At 46.1% G+C, this 25570-nt stretch overlaps 2 protein-coding genes across 2 annotated transcripts in view; one reads left to right on the forward strand and one right to left on the reverse strand.

The window, feature by feature from the left end:
• The window catches only part of AXDND1 (axonemal dynein light chain domain containing 1), a 96753-nt gene extending 92912 nt beyond the window's left edge, over window positions 1-3841 (forward strand). The window contains exon 27 of the mRNA XM_026509260.4: window positions 3497-3841. The gene's annotated coding sequence lies outside the window, so the exon portion shown is untranslated. The remainder of the gene's footprint in view (window positions 1-3496) is intronic.
• Window positions 284-24289, reverse strand: NPHS2 (NPHS2 stomatin family member, podocin). The gene is made up of 8 exons (XM_057314980.1): window positions 23976-24289; window positions 20362-20465; window positions 16128-16200; window positions 14516-14598; window positions 6452-6655; window positions 3461-3516; window positions 2072-2150; window positions 284-1198 (listed from the first exon to the last, which is right to left on the reverse strand). Exons 1-8 carry the CDS (start codon window positions 24232-24234, stop codon window positions 920-922), a joined length of 1137 nt encoding a protein of 378 aa, XP_057170963.1. The 5' UTR covers window positions 24235-24289; the 3' UTR covers window positions 284-919.
• Window positions 24290-25570: the final 1281 nt, after the last annotated feature.

The following is a 25570-nucleotide window of genomic DNA, read 5'->3' on the forward strand; positions in this document are numbered from 1 at the left end:
TAGATATATATTTCTAATTGAGTAAGACAAGTTAATGGAAAGTAAGACTTACAAGAATATATTTATGTTAAAGAATATCTGTACTAGAAAAGAATGCTTTAGGAGAGGTATAGGTCACATAATGTCATTACTGTTTGAGAAGCAAGCTGGTGAATGTTATACCGAGAATACATCAGTCCCCTGTGTATAGTGATGCTTCTTAAGATTTTAAGCAACTTGTATCAGGTAAATGTTTTTGTCCTTTTCTCTATTTTAAAAAGGAGTCTCCATAAAAAGAATTCCTTTTAAATTCTTTTAATTAGATGTAAATTTTATACCCGGCACAAGTACATCTTATTTTCTTTCATTCGCTGGGGAACATTTAAGTGTCACTGTGGTGCCCGCATCGGGGTTAGACGTGAAGACCATACCGTGGAGCATACAAGGTTCATTGTGGTTGGGGGGTGGGGGACCAGTGACCAAGACGTGCCTTAGAGGAGTTCACAGTACAGCTGGAGAGAAGCCTGCATCTTAACTACAGGATTACAATAACGTGTGATGAGCACAATGGACACGGAGAAAGGGCCACGGGAGCCGCAAAGACCTTGCCAAAGGGGCCAGGGGGCAGACAGCCAAAAAAGACTCTTGAACTACATCTTTGGAAGTCAAAGTTTACCCATATACAGACACAAGATTCTTTCCAAAGTAGAATGTTGGCTAAAGCTCTTTCCCATAATAACTCGAATTAAAATGATCCACCTGAACTTGTCATCAGGTCATCTCTTGTCACAGACAGTTGCTTCCGACTGCTGAGTTGTGACTGCGTTGCAAGGGCGTCCCGTGTGGCAGCCGAAGAAAGCGCGCAAGTGAGGACCGCGCGCCTCCCTCCGGGGATGGGGCTGTCACCCTGCAGGCCCCTTCCAGGCACGGCCCGTGGCTCCTACAGCATGGGAGAGTCTTGCTTTTTAGGATTCGGTGGCTCGACAGATTTGGAAGGATTGGGGAAGGGGAGGCTTCCTTGAGTTCTGCTGCCGGACGAAGACAGGAAAGTGAGCAGGTCGAACGGCAGAGGCAAGACCACGGTGGAAGGCTGGTGGGTGGCCAGGGCCTGCAGCGCGTGCAGGTAGCGCAGCTGCGCGGCGGCCGGAGCGCCCGCCAGAATCTCGGCCGCCCTGCTCAGGGCCTCGGACGCCGCCGCCTCCCCTTCCGCGGCGATCACCTGCGGAGCACACGGGGACGGAAGCCACGTGACTGCGCCGCCTTTGTTGCGCCCACGCGCCACTCTACTCGCTGTTCCGACGCTCGGCGCCAGGCCCTGCTAAGCGCACGCAGATGGCCTCCTTCCTCAAGGACCCCGATCTGGGGAGAGCCACTGCACTCTCGTAACTTAGGGCAAAATGAATGAGTGAACATTTCAGAGGAGCAAGCTTGCCACCTTCAAGTGGGCAACGAGGACTAGACTCAGATCTAGAAGCGGCTCTGCCCCAGGACCACTTTCTTTCCTTTGCTCCTCTCAGCACTCCGGGGTTCCCGAGCTCTTCTGTGGTGGGGTTCTTCCTCACCTGCTTTCTGTTCTTTAAGAGAAATCTCTCCCCCATCCGTCCTCATTGTCCTTTTCCCCGCACCCCCACCTCCCTCCTCGGGGGCTGCGGGCGCCACCGCCGTGCGGCCCACCGGCCTGCCTGACTAGAGGCCGTGCGTGGCGTGCCCCTCTGCCGGCTCTGGCGTGGAGGGACTCGGCCTCCTCGCGGTCGTCCCTCCACCGCCTTCGCGGAGCTGGGGATGCGGGCCTGGTGTCATTAACGCAGTAACGGAGGTGGCAGGTAGCTGATACTACCTCGGGCGAGAGAAGAGGGATGTAGGGATGTAGGCGGGGAGATGGCTTTAAGGAGGGGGAGGGAAGGCAAGACTCGAGCAGGAGGAGGCGCTCACTGTCACCAGTGGCTCAGAGAGGGCGTCACGGAAGAGGCCATGTGGCTGTGAACACACTTTAGGGGAAGACTTTTCATCGGGTGGGGGGCGAGGAAGCCGCGGGGACCCGGTCTGCGCGCTCGGCCTCGGTGGGAGGTGGGCCCGCCCCGCGCTGGCTCACCCGCACTTTGGCCTGTCTCTGCGCTTCGGCCTCCACGGCCAGAGAGTGCTGGAGCCCCGCCGGCAGCCGGACGTCCTTGCTGGAAAAGAGAGTGCGGGCAGGTGGGTGTGCGGCGCTGCTTGTAGCAGCCGGGGGTTCACCCAGGCCGGCCAAGGCCTCTGCTGCGATTTCAGGATGCACAGCGAATTCTGATCCAACAGGGGGGCTGTCCCTAGACCTCTGAGCTGGACGGTGGGCAGGGAAGGGCTGCTGGAAAGTCAGTGCTTCACACGCAAGCACTCATATCACTGACGTCACCGCAGCGCCCTGGTGTGCCCCGTACAAGTAGAACACGTGCTTTCGTTGACGGATCATTATTATTTTTCCCACTTAAGGTTTAATCGAAACCCCAGCTATTAAATTTGGACAATGAAAAACAGCTTTGAAGAGCCATACTATCCGTGATAAGGGAAGGCATCCAAGTTTATAAAGGAATTGATTTCAAAAAGAGTAGAACTGACCACATAAGAGCAATACTCAATGTCTTACATAGAAGATACAAAATTGTATTTTTACCCTCTTTGTAACTATGAAAATGACATAGCTAGAAAACAATCTGGCGTTTCCACGGAAGTTAAACATAGAGTTACCATACGAGCCAGTAATTCTAGGGCTAGGTATATGCGAAAACATGCTCCCACAAAAGCTTGCACATGAACGGTCACTGCAGTGTTATTCAGAATAGGCCCGAAGTGGCACCAACTCAAATGTCCATCAGCGAATGAGCAGGTGAACCAGGGAGCTCTAGCCACACAATGGATATTATTTGACCCTCGAAAGGAATGACATCCTGATTCCTGCTTCACCACAGATGAGCCTTGAAAACAACAGGCTAAGTGAAAGCAGCCAAACACAAAAGGCCATATAATAGAGGACCGCTTTTGTATGAAACGTCTACGATAGCCGCGTGCACAGAGCTCAGTGTCGTCGGGCGGGGGGACAAGGGAGCAATGAGGAGTCCCTGCCTGATGGGCGTGGGCTTTCTTTTTGGGGTGATGAAAATGTTCTGGAATTAGACAGTTGTGATGGTGATACCACTCTATGAATATCATAAAAACACTCCGTTGTACTTTAAAATGGTTATAATGGTGAGTTTTTATGTTATGTGAATTTTATCTCAAACAAAATTGTTTTAAATCCCTGGAGAGAAAATCATGAAAGTAATTTGCCTAAATGTGACAGTGGTTGTGTTATGGCTGTTAGTACTAGGTAATTTTTTCCTCTGTCCGAATTTATGCCAATGTGGCTATAATACTCAAGTCTTGAAAATAATTTTTAAAAATTATTTTAAAATAAAACCAAAATATTTCCCTTTATCACATTGTTCTTCTTGCTTAATTTCCTACCCACATTTCTGTTCTCTCCACTTTGATTCCCCAAATACAGGTCACTGAATCCAAGGCCACCTGTGGAGGGAAGAGTCAAGGTGTCAGTGAGGATCTTCAGGTGGGAGTAGAGCACGCCTGTGCCCTCATGGCCGTTGTTCTGAGCTGAGAAAGTACATTTCCCCTGAAGGGACGTTCGTTTCCCGTTTTGTTTTAATGTTACGGTGCCTTGCAAAAGGTTGCTTAACTTTGGGGCACCTGGTGGCGCAGTTGGTTAAGCATCTGAGTTTCGACTTCTGCTCAGTCATGATCTCAGGGTCGTGAGATCGAGCCCCACATTGGGCTCCATGCTGAGTGTGGAGCCTGCTTGAGATTCTGTCTCTCTCTCTGTGCCCCTCTCCCTGCTGTCTTTCTCTCTCTCTCTCTTTTTTTAAGATTTTATTTATCTATTTGACAGAGAAAGAGACAGCCAGCGAGAGAGGGTACACAAGCAGGGGGAGTGGGAGAGGAAGAAGCAGGCTCCCAGTGGAGGAGCCCGATGTGGGGCTCGATCCCAGGACTCTGGGATCACGCCCTGAGCCGAAGTTAGGCGCTTAACGACTGAGCCACCCAGGCACCCCTGTCTCTCTTTCTCTTAAAAAAATAAAGTTGCTTAATTTTGCACAGTGTCACTCAATTAATACTTGTGGAATTAAAGATGGTGAGGTAGGCTGAATAATGGCTCCCCAAGACATCCATATCCTAATTTCTGGAACCTATGAATGTTACCCCAGAGGAGACCTTGAAGATGGGATTAAGGTAAAGGATCTTAAAACTGGGCAATTTTCTAGGATCTTCCCTGTGGGGCCCAAACACAGTCACAAGTGTCCTTGTCAGAGGGAACAGAGGGAGACAGGACTACAGAAGAGGAGAAGGTGATGTGATTCTGAGGGCAGAGTTTGGAGGGATGGGCTGTGAAGATGGAAGAAGGGGCCACGAGCTGGGGAAACAGGGTGGGGGGGCACTAGAAGCTGGAAAAGGCAAGGAAATGAATTCTCCTCTCGGAACCTCCAGAACGAAGCAGACTTGCTGACACCCTGACTTTGGCCCCAGTGAAACTGTTTTTGGACTCCTGGGCTTCAAACTGTATGAGATTAAATTGGCATCGTCATAAGTCACCAAGTATGTGGTAATTTGTTACAGAACCAATGGGAAACCAATACAGACGGTGAACTTGTTAAATCTGTTTTAAGAGGCACTTATTAGAGAACCAGAGTCTAGTCTCTCCCAGATGGTTTTCATTTAGAGGTGCTTCCTTCCTGCTGGTGCCGCCCGTTTGCCCCACTTCCCAGGCCCAGAAGGCAGAAGACAATGAACTATGGGCTCTGGAAAGGAGGGGAGGGGCTCTCAGGGGCATGGCACACCCCATGAGGGCCCGTACTCTTTTCCAGTTCACTGGTTTCTGATGATTTCTCAGTGGCTAGACAGCTAACTACTTTAGTGCCCTGAGAGCCCTAAGAAGGCTGACTAATCTGGGGGGGGGGGGGCGATGAGAGGAAGCAGTGTTGAAAAGCCCTCACAGAGGAGGTGCCATCTTAAAAGACAAATAGGATTTTGCCTGTGGGGAAAAGGGAAGCATTCCTTGCAGGGGAGGCCTGGGAGCAGGAAAATGCTGGAGAAACACTGAGGAGGCTGGAGGGTTAGCACACAGGGGAGGATGGCAAGGGGTGGGGGCTACAACAGTTGGCTCATTTGTTCACTCCTCCAGAAAACATTATCTGACCGCTGTGTGACAAGCCCTGTGCCGGGTGCTGAGAACAAAGAGATGAATAAAATATGAGCCCTGCCATCATGGAGTCCATAATCCGGGAAGACAAATGTGGACATACATAAATTATAATTCAGTGTAACAAAGGCAAGCTTGGGTGTCCAGCGTCTGGACCTTGTCCTCTCTCCTTTGGAGGGGAGGGATGAGCAGGAAGAGAGGCTCAGGGGGCCGAGGGGGAGCACGCTGGAGTGGTTTCTAATTTCCAGGGCAGCAACTGCCCGTGTCCCTCTTGTTCTAACTTGTTTTCTGAATTCTTCCCTTTTCCACCAAGATGCTACTCTCAATTTTATCAGTAACAAGCTGGACAAGTCACAGATGATTGGGAGCTTCGCCTTCTAAGATGAGTGAGTGCTCAGGCGCCCTCAGGCGCAATCATCACCAATGCCTTTGATCCTCCGGCCCTTCTGCAGGAGGTCCTCCTCTCCAACCCTGCACACCACAACATCCCACTTTCCTAACTCGATTCTGGGCCAGGGTGCCTATGGCCTCCATGACAGGCTCCCTCACTGGTGGTTACTGCCATTTGACTACCCAGCTGCTGGGAATCCGGCTTTGTTCTGCCGTCTCAATACCTTTGCCAAATTGTCTTGGTAAGAATGGAAGATGGCCATCATGGCCGCGGAGAGGAGGCTGAGCTCGCCACCTGCCGGCTGGATGAGGCTGCCCGTGAGGCACTTCTTGCCCCTCGAATCCTTCCCTAATTCCCAATCAAGTCAATCACAATGATTGATGATTGGGAGATTAACTGTGTAAGCGCCTGTGACACTTTCTTTTTAGCTGAATGTCTTGTTTGAACGGAATATTTAACTTGGCCTGTTTCCCCAGCTAGACTGTCAGCTCCTAGGAACCATCCCTTCTCACGTCTGTGTGGCCGCCCACCTGCCCTGTGTGGCCCCGGCCCCCTGCCAGCTCCCGCTCCCACCACTGTGTGCTCTGGGGGCACTCTCCAGTGAGTCTCGAGCCACTGGGGTGGGATGAAGGGCAGAACGTGTGGCAACGAGGCAATGACTGAGCAGTGGTCGCCAGACTGACTCAGGGTTAGTCTGACGACCTCTCACTCAGCTGCCAGCTCCTGGAAGGATGGTGCCTTCCACAGTGAACGCCTGCCAGATGCTGCCATTGCACGTGCCTCCATAAATGATGGATGGAAAAGTGAATAAAAGAGAAAGAGGTATTTCAACATATTCGATGTTAAATTTATCCAAGTACCTTTATATCTTGGGCAATGCTCTTCCTCTCTAGAAGAATTTCGGTGAGGGATCGATGTGCTAGGAGACGCTTCATGGTGGTCTGCACAAGAAATTGGACAGCTCTGGGCACGTGAGCAAGACTGTTGAGGAGGAGAGAGGCATTTTCCATTCGGTAGTAGCAGATGGCATCTATCTCCATTATAAACATGTCTTTGGTCACAACCTGGGCAGAAAAGAGAGTTTGGAGAACAGGACATTTTTTTTTTTTAAAGATTTTTACGTATTTGTCAGAGAAAGAGAGAGAGAGAACACAAGCAGGGGGAATGGCAGGCAGAGGGAGAAGCAGGCTCCCCATGGAGCAGGGAGCCCAGCGTGGGACTCAAACCCGGGACTCTGGGATCATGACCTGAGCTGTGGGCAGATGCTTAAGCAACTGAGCCGCTCAGGCATCCTGAACAGGACTTAGTTTAGGGATCCTTTCCCAGGGGGGTGATAGAGAAGCTAAATGTGTTCAAGGGAAATTTTCTCAGTAAGATTACAGGAAAAAAAAAAGAAAGTCGTTGGCCCACCCTTTTATACGAAATAGACATGTTTTTGAAGATAATGGAGTTTTTATGAAATAAACTAAAGAACTCACAATTTAAAGGAATCCCATTGTGAATAGTTTTATAAAAATACCAGGAGAAGATGGCGGAGGAGTAGGGGACCCCTTTTTCAGTCGGTCCCCTGAGTCGAGCTGGATAGGTACCAGACCAGCCTAAATAACCACGGAACCAGCCTGAGACGCAGGATGATGCATCTGGATCTCTACAAATGAACATCTCCAGCGCTGAGTATTGAGGTACCAAGAGGGGAGCTGTAAACCGTGCACGGATATCGGAAGATAAACGGAAGGGGGAGGGAGCCGCCGCGTTTGGGCGCCGGGAAGCGGCAGCCACCTGCACGGGGGAGCGGGCGGACTCACAGAGGGCACCCGCGAGAGAGCGGACTGAGACCGGTGAGCCGTGAACGCGCGCGCCACCAGGCATCTCCCGGAACACCGGAATCCCGGTGTGCTCACGGGATCCAGACTGAGACCGGGAGCTCCCGGAGCGCGCGCGGGGCGGCTGGCGGCTGGCGGGCCACCTGCACGGGGGAGCGGGCGGACTCGCGGTCGGCACCCGCGAAACAGCAGACTGAGACCCTGAACCGGGTGCGCGCGCCACCAGGCTTCTCCCGAAACTCCGGAATCGAGGTGTGCTCACCGGGCATAGACTGAGACCGGGAGATCCGGGAGCGCGCGGGGCGGCCGGTGGCTGGTGGCATTAGAAACACAAAGGACAGAGACGCGCTGGCCCTGGAAGTGAGGGCAGGGACGCCGGGTGTGGGGCGCACATCCCGGGACGCCGCAGGGTTGAGCGGCACCAACAGTAACAGAGTTAAAGTGGCCAGAACATCAGTGGAGAACGGGCCGCAATCCCTCTGTTCTGCGACAATGCAGCCTCTGCTGCTCTGACCCTCAGAAGAGGCACAGCAAACCGCCAGGGAAAGCCGCCAGAGAACAAAAGCCTGGAAATACCGGCTCAGAGAGTGCCCATCCCCATCCCCCCTCGCAGGGGACACGGAGACTCTACCCAAACAGGGCTGCCTGAGTATCGGCGCGGCAGGCCCCTCCCCCAGAACACAGAAGGCAGGCTGAAAAATCAAGAAGCCCACAACCCGGGCGCCTGGGTGGCGCAGTCATTGAGCTCCTGTCTCTGGCTTAGGGCGTGATCCCGGCGTTCCGGAAAGGAGTCCCTCATCGGGCTCCTCCGCTGGGAGCCTGCTTCTTCCTCTCCCACTCCCCTGCTTCTGTTTCGTTCTTGCTGACTGTCTGTCTCCCTCTCTCAGATAAGTAAATAAATAAAATCTTTAAAGAAGAAGCCCACATCTCTAAGATCCCTATAAAACAAGGGGCACGGCCTGGGACCCAGTCAATAATTTTGGGCTCTGGAAACCCCGCAACCTCTCCTCATCAGAATGACAAGAAGGAGAAGCCCCCCCCCAGCAAAGAAAAGACAGTGAGTCAGTGGCCTCTGCCACAGAAGTAACGGATATGGATGTAACCAAATTATCAGAAATGGAATTCAGAGTAACAATGGTCAAGATAATGAGTAGACTTGAAAAAAGTATTCAGGAAAATATTACTGAGAATATACAATCCCTAAGGGCGGAAATGAGAGCGAATTTGACAGAAATTAAAAATTCTATGAGCCAAATGCAGGCAAAACTAGAGGCTCTGACGGCCAGGGTCACGGAAGCGGAGGAAAGGGTTAGTGAATTGGAGGATGGGTTAATAGAGGAAAAAATAAAAATAGAAGATGGTCTTAAAAAAATCCACGCCCACGAATGTTGGCTACGGGAGATTACTGACTCAACGAAACGATCCAATGTTAGAATCATCGGCATCCCCGAGGGGGTGGAGAAAAACAGAGGTCTAGAAGAGATATTTGAACAAATTGTAGCTGAAAACTTCCCTAATCTAGCAAGGGAAACAAAAATTCGTGTCCAAGAGGCAGAGAGGACCCCTCCCAAGCTCAACCATGACAGACCTACACCACGTCACGTCATAGTGCAATTCGCAAATATGAGATCCAAGGAAACAGTATTGAAAGCGGCCAGGGCAAAGAAATTTCTCACGTACCAAGGCAATGGCATCAGAATTACATCAGACCTGTCTACACAGACCTGGAATGAGAGAAAGGGTTGGGGGAGCATTTTTAAAGCTCTTTCAGAGAAAAACATGCAGCCAAGGATCCTTTATCCAGCAAGGCTGTCATTCAGAATTGATGGAGAAATAAAGACATTTCAGAATCGACAGTCACTAGCCAATTTCGTAACCACGAAACCAGCCCTACAGGAGGTATTACGGGGGGTTCTATAAAAGTAAAAAGGCCCCAAGAGTGATACAAAACAGAAAGTCACAGCCAATACAAACAAAGACTTTACTGACAACATGGCAGAATTAAAAGCATATCTCTCAGTACTCAGCCTGAACATTAATGGTTTGAATTCTGGTTTCAAACGCCACAGGGTTGCAGATTGGATAAAAAGAAATGACCCATCCATTTGCTGTCTTCAAGAGACTCATTTCGAACCCAAAGATGCATTCAGACTGAGAGTAAGGGGATGGAGTACCATCTTTCACGCAAATGGACCTCAAAAGAAAGCTGGGGTAGCAATTCTCATATCAGATAAATTGGATTTTAAACTACAGACTATAGTTAGAGATGCAGAAGGGCACTATATTATTCTTAAAGGAAGTATTCAACAAGTGGATATGACAATTATAAATATATATGCCCCCAACAGGGGAGCAGCAAGATACACAAGCCAACTCTTAACCAGAATAAAGAGACATATAGATAAAAATACATTAATAGTAGGGGACCTCAACACTCCACTCTCAGAAATAGACAGAACACCCTGGCAAAAACTAAGCAAAGAATCAAAGGCTTTGAATGCCACACTCGACGAGTTGGACCTCTTAGATATATATAGAACACTACACCCCAGAACCAAAGAATACTCATTCTATTCTAATGCCCATGGAACATTTTCAAGAATAGACCATGTTCTGGGACACAAAACAGGTCTCAGCCGATACCAAAAGATTGAAATTATCCCCTGCATATTCTCAGACCACAACGCTCTGAAATTGGAACTCAACCACAAGGAAAAATTTGGAAGAAACTCAAACACTTGGAGACTAAGAACCATCCTGCTCAGGAATGACTCGATAAACCAGGAAATCAAAAATCAAATTAAACAATTTATGGAGACCAATGAGAATGAAAATACAACAGTCCAAAACCTATGGGATACTGCAAAGGCAGTCCTAAGGGGGAAATACATAGCCATCCAAGCCTCACTCAAAAGAATAGAAAAATCTAAAATGCAGTTTTTATATTCTCACCTCAAGAAGCTGGAACAGCAACAGAGGGACAGGCCTAATCCACGCACAAGGAAGCAGTTGACCAAAATTAAAGCTGAAATCAATCAAGCGGAAACCAGAAGTACAGTAGAGCAGATCAACAGGACTAGAAGCTGGTTCTTGGAGAGAATCAATAAAATTGACAGACCACTGGCAAGACTTATCCAAAAGAAAAGAGAAAGGACCCAAATTATTAAAATTATGAATGAAAAAGGCGAGGTCACGACGAACACCATTGAAATTGGAAGGATTATTAGAAATTTTTATCAACAGCTATATGCCAATAAACTAAGCAATCTGGAAGAGATGGAATCCTTCCTGGAAACCTATAAACTACCAAGATTGAAAAAGGAAGAAATTGATTTCTTAAACAGGCCAATTAATTATGAAGAAATTGAGTCAGTGATAAACAACCTTCCAAATAACAAAACTCCAGGCCCGGACAGTTTTCCTGGGGAATTCTACCAAACATTCAAAGAAGAAATAATACCTATTCTCCTAAAGCTATTTCAAAAAATAGAAACAGAAGGAAAGCTACCAAACTCATTCTATGAGGCCAATATTACCTTGATCCCCAAACCAGACAAAGACCCCCTCAAAAAGGAGAATTACAGACCGATTTCCCTAATGAATATGGACGCCAAAATCTTCAACAAGATCCTTGCTAATAGAATCCAACAGTTCATTAAAAGGATTATCCACCACGATCAAGTGGGATTCATACCTGGGATGCAAGCGTGGTTCAATATTCGCAAATCAATCAGCGTGATACATCATATCAACAAGAAAAGACTCAAGAACCATATGATCCTCTCAATCGATGCCGAAAAAGCATTTGACAAAATACAGCATCCTTTCCTGATTAAAACCCTTCAGAGTGTAGGAATAGAAGGTACATTTCTCAAGCTCATAAAAGCCATCTATGAAAAGCCTACTGCAAATATTATTCTCAATGGGGAAAAGCTGGAAGCCTTTCCCTTAAGATCAGGAACACGACAAGGATGCCCACTCTCGCCACTATTATTCAACATAGTACTAGAAGTCCTTGCCACAGCAATCAGACAACAAAAAGGGATCAAAGGTATTCAAATCGGCAAAGAAGAAGTCAAAATGTCTCTCTTCGCAGACGACATGATACTCTATATGGAAAACCCAAAAGAAGCCACTCCCAAACTATTAGAAGTTATAGAGCAATTCAGTAACGTGGCGGGATACAAAATCAATGCTCAGAAATCAGTTGCATTTCTGTACACGAATAACGAGAACGAAGAAAGAGAAATCAGGGAATCCATCCCATTTACAATAGCACCAAAAACCATACGTTACCTTGGAATTAACTTAACCAGAGACGTAAAGGACCTATATTCTAGAAACTATAAATCACTCTTAAAAGACATTGAGGAAGACATAAAAAGATGGAAAGATATTCCATGCTCATGGATCGGAAGAATTAACATAGTTAAAATGTCCATGCTACCCAGAGCAATCTACACTTTCAATGCTATCCCGATCAAAATACCGAGAACGTTTTTCAAAGAACTGGAACAAATAGTCCTTAAATTTGTATGGAACCAGAAAAGACCCCGAATCTCCAAGGAACTGTTGAAAAGGAAAAACAAAGCTGGGGGCATCACAATGCCGGATTTCGAGCTGTACTACAAAGCTGTGATCACAAAGACAGCATGGTACTGGCACAAAAACAGACACATAGACCAATGGAACAGAATAGAGAGCCCAGAAATGGACCCTCGGCTCTTTGGGCAACTAATATTTGATAAAGCAGGAAAAAACATCCGGTGGGAAAAAGACAGTCTCTTCAATAAATGGTGCTGGGAAAATTGGACAGCTACATGCAAAAGAATGAAACTTGACCACTATCTCACACCATACACAAAAATAAACTCCAAATGGATGAAAGACCTCAATGTGAGACAGGAATCCATCACAATTCTAGAGGAGAACATAGGCAGCAACCTCTATGACATCAGCCAAAGCAACCTTTTTCATGACACATCCCCAAAGGCAAGAGAAACAAAAGATAAAATGAATTTATGGGACTTCATCAAGATTAAAAGTTTCTGCACATCCAAGGAAACAGTCAGAAAAACTAAGAGGCAGCCCACGGAATGGGAGAATATATTTGCAAATGACACTACAGATAAAGGACTGGTATCCAAGATCTACAAAGAACTTCTCAAACTCAATACACGAGAAACAAATAAACAAATCAAAAAATGGGCAGAAGATATGAACAGACACTTTTCCAATGAAGACATACAAATGGCTAACAGACACATGAAAAAATGTTCAAAATCATTAGCCATCAAGGAAATTCAAATCAAAACCACACTGAGATACCACCTTACGCCAGTTAGAATGGCAAAAATAGACAAGGCAAGAAACAACAATTGTTGGAGAGGATGTGGAGAAAGGGGATCCCTCCTACATTGTTGGTGGGAATGCAAGTTGGTACAGCCACTCTGGAAAACCGTGTGGAGGTCCCTTAAAAAGTTAAAAATTGAGCTACCCTATGATCCAGCCATTGCACTACTGGGTGTTTACCCCAAAGATACAGACGTAGTGAAGAGAAGGGCCATATGCACCCCAATGTTCATAGCAGCAATGTCCACAATAGCTAAATCGTGGAAGGAGCCGAGATGCCCTGCAACAGATGACTGGATTAAGAAGTTGTGGTCCATATATACAATGGAATATTACTCAGCAATCAGAAAGAATGAGTTCTCAACATTTGCTACAACATGGACGGCACTGGAGGAGATAATGCTTAGTGAAATAAGTCAAGCAGAGAAAGACAACTATCATATGATTTCTCTCATCTATGGAACATAAGAACTAGAATGATCAGTAGGGGAAGAAAGGGATAAAGAAAGGGGGGGTAATCAGAAGAAGGAATGAAACATGAGAGACTATGGACTATGAGAAACAAACTGAGGGCTACAGAGGGGAGGGGGGTGGGGGAATGGGATAGACCGGTGATGGGTAGTAAGGAGGGCACATATTGCATGGTGCACTGGGTGTTATACACAACTAATGAATCATCGAGCCTTACATCGAAAACCGGGGATGTACTGTATGGTGACTAACATAATATAATAAAAAATCATTATTAATAAAAAAAAATACCAGGAATAATTTTCTTAGAGGAAAACATTCAGTTAATTGTATATCAGGTCTTTTTAACCCGGTGCCAAAAAAATGCTAAAAGAGAAGCACGTTCTGGGAAACAAGCACTCTGATATGTTGTTTGCTGAATGCACACTAGGGGGCAGACTGGTGCTACACACCAAGAGCCTTAAAACCTGCACGTTCTCAACATTTCCGTTTTTAGACACTTATCACAAGGACATATTTTAAAGATTTAGCTGCAAGGATGTCATTCACAGTGTTGCTTATTATAATAAAAAATTAGAAATAAATTAATATTCGCAATAGGGAATTGTGAGTTGTGGTATATCCCTACGATGAAATGCTATGTGTCCATTTAAAACAAAGGGTGCTTGGGGGTCTCAGTGGGAAAAGCACACGACTCTTGATCTTGGGGTTGCGAGTTCAAGCCCCACGTTGGGTGTAGAGATTACGTAAAAATAAAATCTTGAAAAGAAATAAGACAAAGGGGTAGAAACATAGTTAATATCTGAAAACATGATCCAACAGTGTTGAGTGAAAAAGGCATGTTATGAAATCGTAGGATATGTATACCTGTCTGTAAATAGAACCACATACATAGAAAAACTTGAAAGGATACACTCCGATAAAAGGGAAACCTAGCTTAGCCACGCTGACACATAAAATTAACCATCACAAAGTCCTCTGCCCCTTTTTAAGTGAGTTGTTTGCTTTCTCATTGATTTGTAAGATTTCTTTATATATTCTGGGTATTAATCTCTTATCAGAAGTATTATTTGCAAATATTTTCTTCCACCCCATAGGTTACCTGTTCATTCTTTTGATCATGTCCTTTGATACACAGGAGTTTTTAATTTGGATACAGCCCTTATCTCTACTTTCCTTTTCTACCTTTGAGCTTAAATAGTCATTTTGCCTTGGACCAGAATTGGTAGCTCAGCCATACGAAATGTAGGGAGAGAGCAAAATCCATCATTGACTTACCTCGTGAAAGGGTATCTCCAAAGTTTGGAGACGAAGGTCAACCTTGTGGCAGGTATCCAGGCAGGGCAAAAAGAAGAAAAGGCCTAGAAGAGGGCGCAGGAAATTGACAGGTGAATGGTTAGCATGGAGATTGTTTGGGCTTCACCTCTTCGGGGTCAGGGGGCATATTGCATTGCTTTCCTTAGCCTCCAACTACACACAGACCAACTGGGCAATCCCACCTCTACCCCTATATTGAGTTTGTGGTTGCTAAGGTTACCATATAGTTTTTTGTTCAATCTAGGACACCTTTGAGGGTGAAAGGAGAGCACTGTTACAACTTACTCCAGGACAACAGACATAAACAGGGATTAACTCCAGCAAAATGGGCTGTATGGTCACCTTGGTCATGGTGCTGACCCCTCCAGAGCTTGAGTAACATGTCTGTCTTCTTCACTAGATTTAACTCCCTAACAAGAGTGTCTTATGCACTCTTGTTAGTTTTAGTGCTTGACTTAGTGCCTTTTAGGGACTCTGTAAAATTATTTTTGAATCCACGCATGTACCAATATGACCAACTTTAGAGCCGGCAACCTCCATGTGGTACTTCTTAAAATGTGAGCTCCAGAGGGACCACAATAGCAATATCATGATACCAGCCCCATGCACCTAATGCAATGTACAGGGTCAGTGTGCAATAAATATTTTTAGATTGACTTACTGAGATTTTCTGAGAGCCACTGGACAGTGTGGGCTCCTGTAAGAGCCAACCAGCAGCACCTCACAGAGCCCAGGACCTCTCTGAGGAGCAGCCTGGCTACTAGCCCTTTCTAGCCCCAATAAAGAAGGATGCTGAAAACTAGAACCAGAACAAGATGGTCCCTGCCCTAGATCACAGAGTCTGGTTCTACTTTTATATGGACCCATCTGCTTGTTCTGAATTGTCAATCTTGGATTTGTGTCTTCTAGTCTAGTCTCTATTCTCTACTTGTTTCTGTAAAGCTGTCTTGGAAAGTGGACCCCTTCCAATATATGCACCTGGGACTTTCCTCCTTCCCATGTCTTTCTGGCTAGCTGGGATCTCCAAACCCCAACTACTAGACTTTATTATAGACTAACCATACTTCCATCTGTGCTTGGGCCTCTGCACATCAACTCCACTAGACTTTAAGGTCCTAGAGATCAGAAACCATGTCTCATTTATCCATCCTCACCTCCCGGGCTCCATCTATGTTTTCTAAATTCCACGAACCAAAGGCCAATTTGTCACTCGGATGCTGGACTTTGCCTATCTCCCATGGTCTGGTCTGACCTCCCAGATTCTGAACTAGCCCAGCTTTGCTCTACCCAAACCTGTTTTGCTCAAACCAGTGTCCAGCCATGGGTCCTAAGCCTACTTGCTACTCCAGCCAGCTTGGCCCCAGCATTTGACTCTCTGCACCCATCCTCTCTCTTGGTCACTGTGACCCGATAGTAATGTTCTCTGAAGAATCTTTCATAACCTGTGTTACAAGTAACAGATTAGAAAATGCAGATATCACAAATCAGGTGACTTCATATAATCTGAGGTCCACATTACAAATATGATTAAAGAAATTGGCAGGTCTATGGGGGCCAAATGGGTGTTTCTTACCTGGGCCTTTGGCTCTTCCAGGAAGCAGGTGTCCCAGTCGGAATATTATTACTCTCTCATACTCCTGTGCAACCTAAAGGGAAAAATAATACTTTTGAAACACTCCAAGAAATAAAAATAAGGTCTTTGAAAGGCCTTGGCACACGAGAGTAGTCCTAGATATCAGGAAACTTCAGTTATGAGAACCGAGAAAAAGTTTCTATTAACATTTACATTTCCAAAATCTACACTTAGTAAGTGTAGAACTTCAGAACCCCGTGAAAGTATATTGGCCATGGTAATTTTTGAAACCATGAGCAGAATTTTGATTAACGACCCATGATTGTCACGCTTCTTCCATATCAAACATATCTAAATCAAGAAAACCACAGCATGCTTAATCTTGTATTTTGCTCTGACTTCTGCATCATTAGCTTTTCTATGTAGCCCACATTAGCTATTTAATAGAAAGAGGGAGTATATTTTAATACGTGTTGTGATATTTGTTTCAAACTGCAATTTCTTTTGAGGTTGCTTCGAAATGATTCAATTGGATTTCAGTTTGTCAGTTCTCATTGGTGATGTATCTGGAAAAATTAAGCGTGCCCTGAAAATGTGTAGTTATTTTTAAAAGACAAAAAGGGAGATTCTCTGTGTAGAAATGTCTGTATGTTAGAAGAGAAACAGGAAAGTAAACACAAGTACTTCAAAAAATAAACTTCATTTTCTGGCCCAGGATCAAAATCTGGGTTCTACTGCTTGCTTATCCTTGGCCTATTTGGTCTGTTTATTTGTATATATGCCCCACCTGTGAACTCCTGTTGAATGAACAAAGAGATTATTTGTGACTGTAGACATGTTTGTTTTCCTTCTTCATCCTCTCTCCACTTTAGAAAGCTCCACTGAATCATAATTAGTCAAATATGAAAATGTCATGAAGAGACCAAAAGTAACACTTTTGAAGTGTGCTTCCTAAGGGCACAGGCTCCACTCCCCACTGTAAGTCCCTTGGAGTCAAGTACCATGTCTTGTTGATCCTTCCGAGGTTTACAACTCCTGTGCCTGAATCCTGCCGTGCTTGTTGAAACAGTGAATGAGAATGAACACCTAGATTTGGTTCCTAGAGCAGGCCCCAGGCAGCCCTGACTTCCTGGCTCCCTGGCATTACTTGTTTCTCTTCTGCTTTTACTGGAAGAAACAAATTCGTCCTAGAGATGCAGAGGAGCCGAACTCCTTTGAAACCTTGCTCAAATGTTAGACATCATTCTGCTTTAGTATCCTCTACCTAATTGACTTTTAGGGTTTACCATCTTTTTTTCCCCCTAAAGATTTATTTAATTATTTGAGAGAGAGAGAGAACACACATGCACATGCACGGGGAGGGGCAGAGGGAGAGGGAGAGAAAATCCTCAAGCAGACTCCCTGATGAGCACAGAGCCCGATGAGGGGCTCGACCCCAGGACCCTGAAATCACAACCTGAGCCAAAATCAAGAGTTGAATGCTTAACCCACTGAACCACCCAGGCACCCAAGACAAAATGGAATTTAAAACAGACGCACAAAAATGTGCTAGTGATAAAGAGGGACATTGTATAACAATAAAAGGGCCAATGGATTAGGAAAGTATAACAATGATGAACATATATGTACCTAAAAACAGAGATCTAAAATACAAGAAGCAAAAACCAAAAGATCTGAAGGGAGAAATAGACAATTCAAGCAACAATAATAGTTGGAGAATTTAATATTCCACTTTTAATCATGGAGAGAACTAGACAGAAGATAAAAAAGGAAATAAGACTTGAACAACACTATACACAAACTAGACCTAACAGATATCTACATACAATACCCAACAATAGCAAAATACACTTTCTTCTCAAGAATGCATGAAACCTCGGGGTGCCTGGGTGGCTTGGTTGGTTAAGCGTCTGCCTTCGACTCAGGTCATGATACCAGAGTTACCGGGATGGAGCCCTGCCTCAAGCTCCCTGCTCAGTGGGGAGTCTGCTTCTCCCTCTTACCCTCCTCCCTCTTGTGCCCTCTCTTTCTCTCTCTCATTCTCACTCTCTCAAATAAATAAGTAAAAATCTTTAAAAAAATAAAAAGAACACATGAAACATCTCTAGGATAGATCAAATGCTAGCCATAAAACAAACCTCAATAAATTTAAAACTACTGAAATTACACAAAGTATATTATCTGACTACAATGGAATGAAATTGGAAATCATTAACAAGGAAATTCATAATATATAGAAACTGAACAACACACTCTAAAATAATCAATGGATCAAAGAAGAAATCAAAAGAGAAATTAGAAAATATTTTGAGCTGAATGAAAACAAAAACACAGACACCAAAACATATGGGATGCAACTAAAGCAGTACGTAGAGGAAAACTTATAGCTGTAGATGCCTGCGATAGAAGAAATATATCAAAATAAAACCCTCATTGTCTACTGTAAGACACTGGAAATAGAAGAGCAAATTAATCCTAAAGCAAGCAGAAAGAAGAAAATAATGAAGATTAGAGTGGAAATAAATGCAATAGAAAATAGAAAAACAATAGAGAAAATCAGCCAAAAATTGGTTCTTTAATAAGATCAGCAAAATTGACAAATATTTAGCTAAATGGATTGGGAGGGGAAAAAAAAAGAAGACTCAAATTTCCAAAATCAGGAATGAAAAAGGAATGACAGGAACATCACTACTGTCCTTACAGAAATTAAAAAAAAAAATTTTTTTAAAGAAAATACTATGAACAACTATATGCCCCAATTTAGATATAACTTAAGTGAAATAAACAAATCCTGGTATAGATGCAACTGCAGGAGCTGACTTGAGAAAAACAAACAAACCAACAAACTGAAAAGACCCAGAAGTAAAAGACTGAATTAGTAGTTTTGAAATTTCCCATAGAGAAAAGTCCAGGACCAGATGGTTTCACTGGTGAATTAGCCACGCATTTAACAAGGAAGTAATACCAGTTCTTCACAAGTTCTCCCCGCAAACAGAAGAGGAGAGAAATCCGTCCAACTCCTTCTCTGAGGCTAGTATTACCCTGATGCCAAAACAAGAGAGAGACATCCCAAGGAGACTACAGACCAATATCTCTTATGAATACAGCTGTAAAACCCTCAACAAACTACCAGCAGCCTGAAGCCGGTAACATATAAAGAGGATCAGACACCATAACCAAGTGCAGTTTGTACTAGGAACGTGCAGTTGCTTTAACATCCAAAATTCGATGAATGTAATACACCATCTCAGTAGAATAAAGGGCAACTACCACGTGATCATCTCAATGGATTCAGAAAAGGCACTGGACAAAATCCGTGAAAAAGGACGTGGTGGGGGGCAGAGGAAGAAGAGGAGGGGGAGGAGGGGATAAGAGGGGGAGGAGAGCCTGCATGAGGAATGCAATCAGCAATGGCTACAGCAGCACCCGTAGCCTTCCAGACAAGGACATGCTCTTCCCTGGCAGCTCCAGCCAATGATAACAATGGCAGGGGTACTCAGGCCTGGCCATTTCCGCCCCTCACGAAACTCCTCTCTGAAGCAGACTTGGCTCTGGACTTCCCTTCCAGGCTGGCTGATGCTACACCACACTCTGAGGCTTTTTCTGTCCCATCCTTCCTTCACTTCTCAGCGCAGGTGTTAGACCTGCGTCACCGTCTGAAGGCTCTCTCTGCCTACTCTTGCTCCCTCTCCCCTCAATCTTCCACAGACAATGCCTCCCAATAAATCCCTTGCATTTCTAATTCTGTCTGCACGTGCTTCCCGAACAGACATGGTCTTCATTTACTTCAGGGACAGGCAGGTGTAACCACCGGCGGGCCAAACTGTCATTCATGGCATAGAAGCTGTGCCAGAAGTGGACGCCATCATCAATTCTGGGCCGATCTCTGTTGCAGAGTGCAGATGACCTAGACGTAGGCCCTGACCTGAGGGCTCTCAGTCGAATGGGAGAGATTGGGTGTCGACAAAGAGTATATACGCGGTAACTGCTAGCATGGTTATGAAAGCAGAAAGAGACAAGGACACAAGGAAGGAAGTGATCTTGCGGGAGACAAGGAAGGCTTCACAGTTACATGTGAGCAAGGTCTGAAAGGAAGAAGAGCTCTCCTGGCGGATGGGGGGGGGGTGAGGCCATTCCATGCAGAGCAGACGGCACATACCAAGTCACAGAGGAGTGGACCTGTGGTCAGTGAGAAGCACCAGAAGTTCCTTATTGGGTTCTCACGGAATCTTACCTTTATGCAGAACCAGATCGAAAAAGGGAAAGTCACAATGATGAAGAGCAGGGACGTGAGGACCAGGAGCCACTCACAGGCCCCTAAACCTGAAGATTTGGTACCTAAAAAAAAAAAAAAAAAAAAAAGAAAGGAAAAGAATAATTATATTGGAATGTTACCGTATTCACTGACCAGTACTTGTTGGTCCAGTTCTTAGTAGAAGGGTCAGAGCAGTGTGTAGACTTTGCTGGAAATTTAGAGGGAGCTGGATATCAGTGGTCAGTTCACATGGTGGGACATTGTCTGTGAAGGGCTCTGTGGGGCTGTGGAAGATGGAGCAGGCTTCTGGAAAGGCAGTAGTGGGGTACCTGGAAGGAGCACAGAATCTGGGCAGAAGGTCTGGGTTCGAGTTCTGGCTGCACCATTTTCTGTCCAGTGACCTTAAGCAAGGCACATGACCTCTTCAAACCTGCTTCCTCCTCTGCAGTGGGGATGCTAACTAGCTCATAATCACTATCTCACAGCTCTCTCACGAGATAGCCTTCATCGTGTTGATGTAAGTATGAAATGACGCATACACATCAAAATCACTGACGTGTGCTTATCATGTATCAGGTGTTGATTCTGAAATGATTCAAACCACATGTGTGCAGAGGCTCATCTTCCCTGAAATGACTTCCCTGCCTACTCCCTGCCCCAAATGTCTCCAATTCCTCCAATTCTTTGGATTAGGGTCTCCATAGAGTCTTTGAAAAATCATCCCTATGGGGGTAATATTAGCCTAGTAGTGTCTGTAAATAAAAGTAATGAGGAACTGGATTATAGAACTTCCAGATTACTTGAATGATAAATGGAAATTTTTCAGGGAGAGTTAATCTCAAGAGCACAGGCCTCCTGGGTTATTTATGTTGTGTCCACGGGGCCTAGAATAGTGCCTGACACAATACAGGTGCTCGATAAATGTTTGTTGAATTGTAAGGATGAAGGAAAAGTGGATAGAGAAAATTATTTAAATGTAATAGTTATGGAAACCTCAAGAATTTTAATCTCCAGGTACTGGGAAACTGACCAAAGGGGTCTATTTGTGAGTTTAAAAACATCATAAATGACCAGAAGTTGACTAAAGATTAGGAAGGTGAAAAGCTCATTTTTAAGGGATGGGAAAAAAGAGGAAAACTAGTTGGTAGGCTTGACTATTTGGTTTCCGTGCCTGGAAAATAATTGGAAATGTCATCACCAAACTGGTCACTTGCTACACAAGCTGCCTCAGCCCAAAACTGACATCAGCGCTAAATGCCGTAGTATGGTAGTTCCCAAAGTGTGTCCCACGGAACACTAACCCCACGGGGTGCTCCTCAAAGCAAGAGTTCCCGGGCAAACAAGTTTAGGAAATCCTGTGTTCTGTGTCCTACTTCTAGAGCCCCCAGTATTCATCTGCAGAGCGAGGGGAGGAGAATCCCTGCAGTAAAGGAGCATTCTTAGCTTTGTTTAACCTAGGGTTTCCCAAACAGTTGACCAGGCAGTGTTTTCTCCAAGGAAATTCATGTTCCATAAAATGTATTTCTCATGCAATTTATTTTGGGAAATGCTACTCTATCAACATCATGTTAGTTTTTACAATATTCTTCCCTAAGGACAATCAGGGTGGTATTGCCATGTTTAGTTTATAAACATATTTCACTTGCCAGTGGTAACCAGGGCAAGTAAAAAGAAATAAATACACATACAGACAAAATAGCATTTTATAAGGGAAGAAAGGCCTCAAAATGCCTTCACATAGGAGTTAGAGATGTGAACAAAAAACTAATATTTATACCCCAAATCTAACTTATAGCTTTACTCACAAAGTATTGTTCCCTTGGAACGAGTTCCAAGAGTTGTTTGGCTTAAATATACAGTAGAGTATTAAATGTTAAGACAGAAAGAGCCTTAGATATGACATAGTCTAAGAATCTCCAACATTTTGGTAAGGTGAAGCTCTTTTCATTTCTCCCAAGTCTTAAGGAGCCTGGTCGTGGGAGCATGGTGCTAGGGGAGGGGGAGGGGGGCTGTGGCTCCTCTTGCTCCCCTGACCCGTGGAAGCCACAGAAGCTTCCCAGACAAGGGCTCAGCAAAGCCACCTCATCCTCAATGGGACTTCTCATCTACTGCTTGGGGTCTCGGGCTCTAGTCACTTTATAGCTGGAGAGACTGAGCAAGGCCCACCAAGGTGACACTCCTTGCCTGAGGCCACGCAGCGCGTGCCCGTGCTGGGACCATGACCAGGAAGCCGGGGCAGCACCACTCCAGGATGGGCGAACTCTGGAATCTGGCTCTTCCACTTCCCAGCTGCAGGTCTTCAGCAAGGTACTTAATTTCCCCGCATGTTTCCCCATCAGTGATGCGGGAACAATAATACTCAGTAAAACACCTAGTGTGTGCCTGGCATATAGTAAGACTCCGTACGTGCGGGGCTCCCTTTGTTGCTTCCCCAACCACTGGTCTGAAGCACAATCAATACTTACGAGACCTCTCACCTCAGCAATACTGTAGCCATGAGCCTAACAAACCTTTAATCACTGGAAGTTTCTGACTGATGAAAGGGCATCAGTTGGGCAAAACGGCATTAACATGGCCCATATAACCCGCACCCCAACTGTAAGAGTCTTTGTCAAATCATAGCTTTCAATGTTCCCGCATGTACTGTGTTGCTGGTAACCAGGAAATGATGTTAAAACTTCATAGCCCGCAGAAAGCAAAAGAACACACGATTCCTTACTGACCTCCTCTGGACTTCTGTCATTCTACACTTAAAGTGTAATGAATTTTTTTCTTCCGTTCACTATAAAAAGGATTGGAAACAGATAAATTTGTTCCTAAGAGTTGCTGCACCCACAGAAGCCAAAAAGACATCTTTCCCTGTGACTCTACTAACTTTCCTCTATTTTAGCTTGCAAGGATTCTGTTCTAATTGGGGCTGTTCTGTGCTTCAAGCTTTGTGCAAAGTGCTTTGGATGTATCTCCCTTCATCCTCACACCTACCCTGAGAGGCAGGTACTGTTGTTATCCGCCTGGCATAGCTGGTCAAGGCCCCACCTCTGATCACATGGCTAGCTAGATGAGACTTAAATTCAGGTCTAGCTCTTCTGCACTTGGCTCTGTTGCCAAACGATCACCCCGAAGAAAGTTTAAAATACTTTCAGGTAAGACCGAGGGGTGGGGATGAGGAGAGAAGAATAAGCTTCATACTTGCCCAGAATCGCCAGTTCATAAATGTCTTAACTTAGGTGCCCATATACTCTTCCTCGGCCACAAAAACCGCTGCAAGATTCCTTTGCCAAAAGTGTTCATTGGTCCCCAGCGTGGACCACAGTCCCTCCCACTTCCCATCCATGGCTCGCCTCTGAGACCAACGGTATTTAGTTGATGCTATCTGTATTTCTTCTGATGTATTTGGGTCCCCGCCACTGGGCAGGAGGCCGGCAGGTCCTAACTCAGACCTTTCACCTTCTTGTTATCTGAGCAGGTCCCGCCGGCTGCTCTGGCCTCGGTGGCTCTCAGAGCCGTGACTCGTTCCACTCGATCTGACATCTCTTGGGTACCACGTGCAAAGCACCCCCCGCCCCGCCTCCCACATTCCCGACCTGCCATACCTTCCTCGGGCCTCTCGCTCTCCAGCAGCGCCACCACCTCGGTGCCCTCCTCACCGGAGCCCCGGACCTCATCCACGTCCACCACGGTGGTTGCGGGCGCGGGGGACGCCCCCCGGCTCCCCGCCCGCTCGCGCCCTGCGTCCCGGCGCCCGCGGCCTCCACCGCCCCTCTCGGCCCTCGCCCTCTTCTTCTCCTTGTGGGGGGACCCGCCGCCTCTGCCGTGCGCCTCTCTGGAGGAGCTCCGAGCCCTCCTCTCCATGGTCGGAGGCCCGCCCGGGAGCGCGGTCCGGGCGCAGTGACCCGCGGGCGCGCCCCGGGACGCTAATGACCCTGCGGCGGGCGCGGGGCGGGGCGCGGGGCGGGGGCTCTACTCGCCCGGAGGCGGGACCGCGGGCCCTACCAGCCCCCGACTCGCGCCAGCTCCCGCGACGCGTTTGTGTGAAGCCCGCGTGCCGCTTCGTGCTGTTTGAACACGGGCTTCTACAGACGGCGAGTCGAGCTGTAAGGCAGATTGGGTCGCCCGACCCACCCCGGAGGTCCGCAAATCGCCGGGGGTGCGGGGGGCTCCGCGCCGGATTCGTAAACGTCGTCGGAACTAGGGGAGGTGGTCCTCGTGCAGCGCTAGACAGCTGCAGGGAACAGAATAGGTCGACGAATCAGGGTGTCCTTAAGGTAACATTAGAAACTTCTCCCCAAGCGCCCGCTTACCCTTCTGGAGGCTTCCCGGGGGCGCCTTTCCCCCTCCCCCTCATTTATTTTGTATCTTGGCCCTGCTCTTTCTGCCGCTGCTTTGCAAGCGGTATTGGTGTTGGCGGAAGACTCCTGGGAAGATATACATTTCAAACGGGGGGGGGAGGGGATAGGAAAACTCTTTCAGGCCCCTTTCTTCTCTTTCACATACACACCCACTTTCTCCTACTTACTTTTATATTTATTCTTTAATAGTTTATTATTGTGTTTACTAATGCTTAAGCCCTTTGATGATGTAATACTTCTTGAAGAATCATAGAAGGGAAGGAATCTGGTTTAACTTTTGTTTTTAGGAAAGGGATGCTTTGGCTCTTCGCTAGGCCCTGTTCCCTGCCTCCTTGATGAAGGCAGGACTTGGACTTTGTGAAGGCCCTTTGGCCACGCTCCCTCCAGCAGCGAACTGGAGGGACTGACCCCGTTGCTTCTGAGGAACTTGAAACATGAAGTACATGTATTTATCCTTCACCCTCTATTAATCACTTGTTTCTCACTGAAGGGGTAACCCTTCAAATTCAAGATTTATGATTCTACTCCAATAGCTCAGATCAGGATGGCAGAAATAAAGGTCGTTTATTTGTATTTTTCAATATTTACTGAGTTCACACAGATTTTCCTCTCAAAAGCCTTATTAAAGAAAGAGGACTGAAGTAACTCAAATGGCTCTGGAAAAACCATTCCACTACTTTCTTCCATATATTCCAAGTTAGGCCATTGGGAATAAAATAATTACAAGATTGATAATAAAGGAATTGAAATAGATTTGTTTTTACTCTCTAAGCCTGATTATTGTATGGGTTATGTAAAGGAGGCAAATGTTTCCTTTGAATGCCTGCCTCAATTAATAG

The sequence above is a fragment of the Ursus arctos genome, unplaced genomic scaffold (assembly GCF_023065955.2).
Source record: "Ursus arctos isolate Adak ecotype North America unplaced genomic scaffold, UrsArc2.0 scaffold_2, whole genome shotgun sequence".
Lineage (NCBI taxonomy): Eukaryota > Metazoa > Chordata > Mammalia > Carnivora > Ursidae > Ursus > Ursus arctos.

Excerpts from the sequence above, each read along its gene's own strand:
- NPHS2 (XM_057314980.1), bottom strand. The coding sequence starts at position 24,234 with ATGGAGAGGAGGGCTCGGAGCTCCTCCAGAGAGGCGCACGGCAGAGGC. Across the intron at positions 16,201-20,361 it reads CGATCTGGTTCTGCATAAAG|GTTGCACAGGAGTATGAGAG; the intron begins GTAAGATTCCGT and ends TTTTCCCTTTAG. Across the intron at positions 3,517-6,451 it reads GCATTGCCCAAGATATAAAG|GTGGCCTTGGATTCAGTGAC; the intron begins GTACTTGGATAA and ends TTCCCTCCACAG.